This window comes from Echinops telfairi, unplaced genomic scaffold (genome assembly GCF_000313985.2).
Source record: "Echinops telfairi isolate 266 unplaced genomic scaffold, ASM31398v2 ScPeMD7_443;HRSCAF=831, whole genome shotgun sequence".
Classification (NCBI taxonomy): domain Eukaryota; kingdom Metazoa; phylum Chordata; class Mammalia; order Afrosoricida; family Tenrecidae; genus Echinops; species Echinops telfairi.
The window spans coordinates 81,337,700-81,340,069 of record NW_022104341.1 but is presented as its reverse complement, the minus strand read 5'-3'; the positions used below and the strand labels follow the sequence as shown (position 1 = coordinate 81,340,069).

At 41.0% G+C, this 2,370-nt stretch overlaps 1 protein-coding gene across 1 annotated transcript in view; it reads right to left on the bottom strand.

Annotated features, from left to right (window-relative positions):
- LOC101652360 (cytochrome P450 4A6-like) overlaps positions 1–2,370 on the bottom strand; it is a 63,068-nt gene that overhangs the window by 11,991 nt on the left and 48,707 nt on the right. The window contains exons 2-4 of the mRNA XM_004699450.2: positions 1,849–1,990; positions 1,178–1,222; positions 569–696 (exon numbers count right to left, since the gene is read on the bottom strand). Of these exons, the coding sequence (XP_004699507.1) occupies positions 569–696; positions 1,178–1,222; positions 1,849–1,990 (315 nt within the window). The remainder of the gene's footprint in view (positions 1–568; positions 697–1,177; positions 1,223–1,848; positions 1,991–2,370) is intronic.

Sequence of the window (2,370 nt, the reverse complement as noted above, 5' to 3'; positions counted from 1 at the left end):
TTTTCTGTTGTCCATCCTCCAGGTAGGAGGTCACATATAGTTCCTTGCAATCGGTTCCCTCTTTCCTACCCACTCTCATCTTATTCACCTAACAACTTCTGTGTGACTTCTTCTTGTTTCCACAAATGAAAAGGGACATGAGAGGACAGTGATTTGACAATGTAGAAAACGTGAAGGAAAAAACAGGGGTGGTGCCAGCCATCCAAACAGATGAGTTTGAAAAATGTTTCCAAGAATGGAATTGCAGATTTAACAAATGCATTAAGTGTAATGGAGAATACGTTGAAGGTGATAAAGTTGTTTTGTAAAAAAATTTAAATATATAGGTTTGAAAAAAATTCCTTTATTTATTCTTTATTTGGTGGTAGGGGGGTACCCCCTCAAATATTAACAGGGGAAATATTCATGTTTGTGTGTCTGAGTATCATTCTGTGTTTTATGGATGTCCTGGGTCAGTGTGTTTGAGAACAGACTGTGAGAAGATGTGTTGAGAGGGCATGCAGGGGTCTGTGAGCGAGAGCGTGTGTGTGGGTACGAGAGAGAAATAGAGAGAGAGAGACCCACTCACCAGCATCACTTGGACAGAGTCAGCCGTGAGCTGCACGTAGGGCTTTAGGATGTCATAGTGGAAGGCAGGAGTCAGCATCCGTCGGTGCTGGAACCATGTCGGCCCATTCAACAGGAGCAGACCTTCGCCTGAGCGAGAGATGAGTGAGTGAGTGTGTGTGTGTGTGTGTGTGTGTGCTGGGGTGATGGGTTCACAGGAACTATTTGAGACAATTTGGGAGGGAGTAAGCTGTCCTGGAAGAGAAACAGCTGAAGACATCATTTGCACAATTTTTAAAAGCCCCATTTTAGGAATGCTGAGTTTTCTGTTTAACTGGTACATGGGATGTGATTATGATAGCTGTGTGATGAAACTTGAAAATGTTAATCAGAGGGGCAGATTTAACATTTTGATTAAACTGGGAGCAGATGTGGAAGGAGCAGAATTATTAGAGAATCCAACCACTAAGATACTATGCTTAGGATCTTGGAAAAGTGGAGAAACGAGGCTTGATTCACATTTAGGGGTGTTGATAGTGGTAATTGGACAGCTGTTGTTCTTTATGAGCCAAAGAGAAGACTTGTGACAAATTTACCTGATGAGTGGAATGTAGTCATTGTTTATACATACCAATCCAAGGGCTCAGCAATCTGTAGGATCCCATTGCCTTTGGATCTGAAGGGTAAGGAAGGTCATTAGAATGTGAGTGAAAGGGAGGCAGGCTCATTGTACCTTGAGCAGAAACTCAGCGGATTAGGGCAGAGAATTGGTCAGTGAAAAATGCTAGCAGCTAGCAGCTTTGCCACTCTATATCCCACAACAGGCAAAAATAATAGCTATGAGACTCACTCCAGTGTGGATAAACATGTTTTCTTTTACTCATGGGACAGTGTCCATCACAGAGCATATCAGTTTGGTGGAAAGGAGGAAGAAAAGAAGGGAAAGAAGCAAGCCAAAAGGGAGGGAGTTGGCCAAAGAAAAATGATGAAAGGGAACAGCAAAGAACAGAATGGAATGGAATGGAATAATGTGGAAAGAGGGAAGGAAGGATATGAGAAAGAAAAGTGGGAGGGGAAATAGGATGAATATAATTCAAGGAAGAAAGGAAGGAAAGAAATGTAATAAAGAAGAGAAAGAAGGAAGTAATATCAACTCCATACAGTTGTAATGTCCAACACTAGGATAAAAATGTTGGGTTTTGATATGGGGAAGATATTCATATATTTATAGTTGATCTGAGATCTTTTAGAATGTAAACAAAAAGAAAGAAGCTTCCCCAGCTGGCTGTCAGTTTTCCTTACCTGATCTCCCCAGAATCACCTTTAGGTAATCAGGATCATGGACCATTAAGAAGGCTTTGCTCCCCCACATCCAGCGAGTACAGGCACATGGGAATTCATGTACCCATTTCAGAGCCTGTTGCAGCTCTTGATCGTTTTGAAACTGTAATGAAGTGAAGACAAACCAATGAAAATTTATTTTAGATCAGTACTTGAAGTGTGGAAGAAGAGCAGGTAAGCCAAGGGGATCATAGTTCAATATCTACCAGAAGACATTTGAGGGATTGGATGGTTTCTGATGATCTGGTCTTTGAGCTAGACTTTTATTGTTGATCTAAAACTAAGATCCAAATGCTTGGGTCTGTGCCCTTTTTTGGGCCGAGGTTTCAGCCCTCACTCAGAACTTGTTCCAGAATCTTACATATAGAAGACAGGTAATAAATGTTGTTCAGGAACAGACTCCACAGTACAGAAATCCTTTTCACAAATTTGCATAATGTAATACTCAATTTGTGGTCATTTAAAGATTATTATTTTATCCTC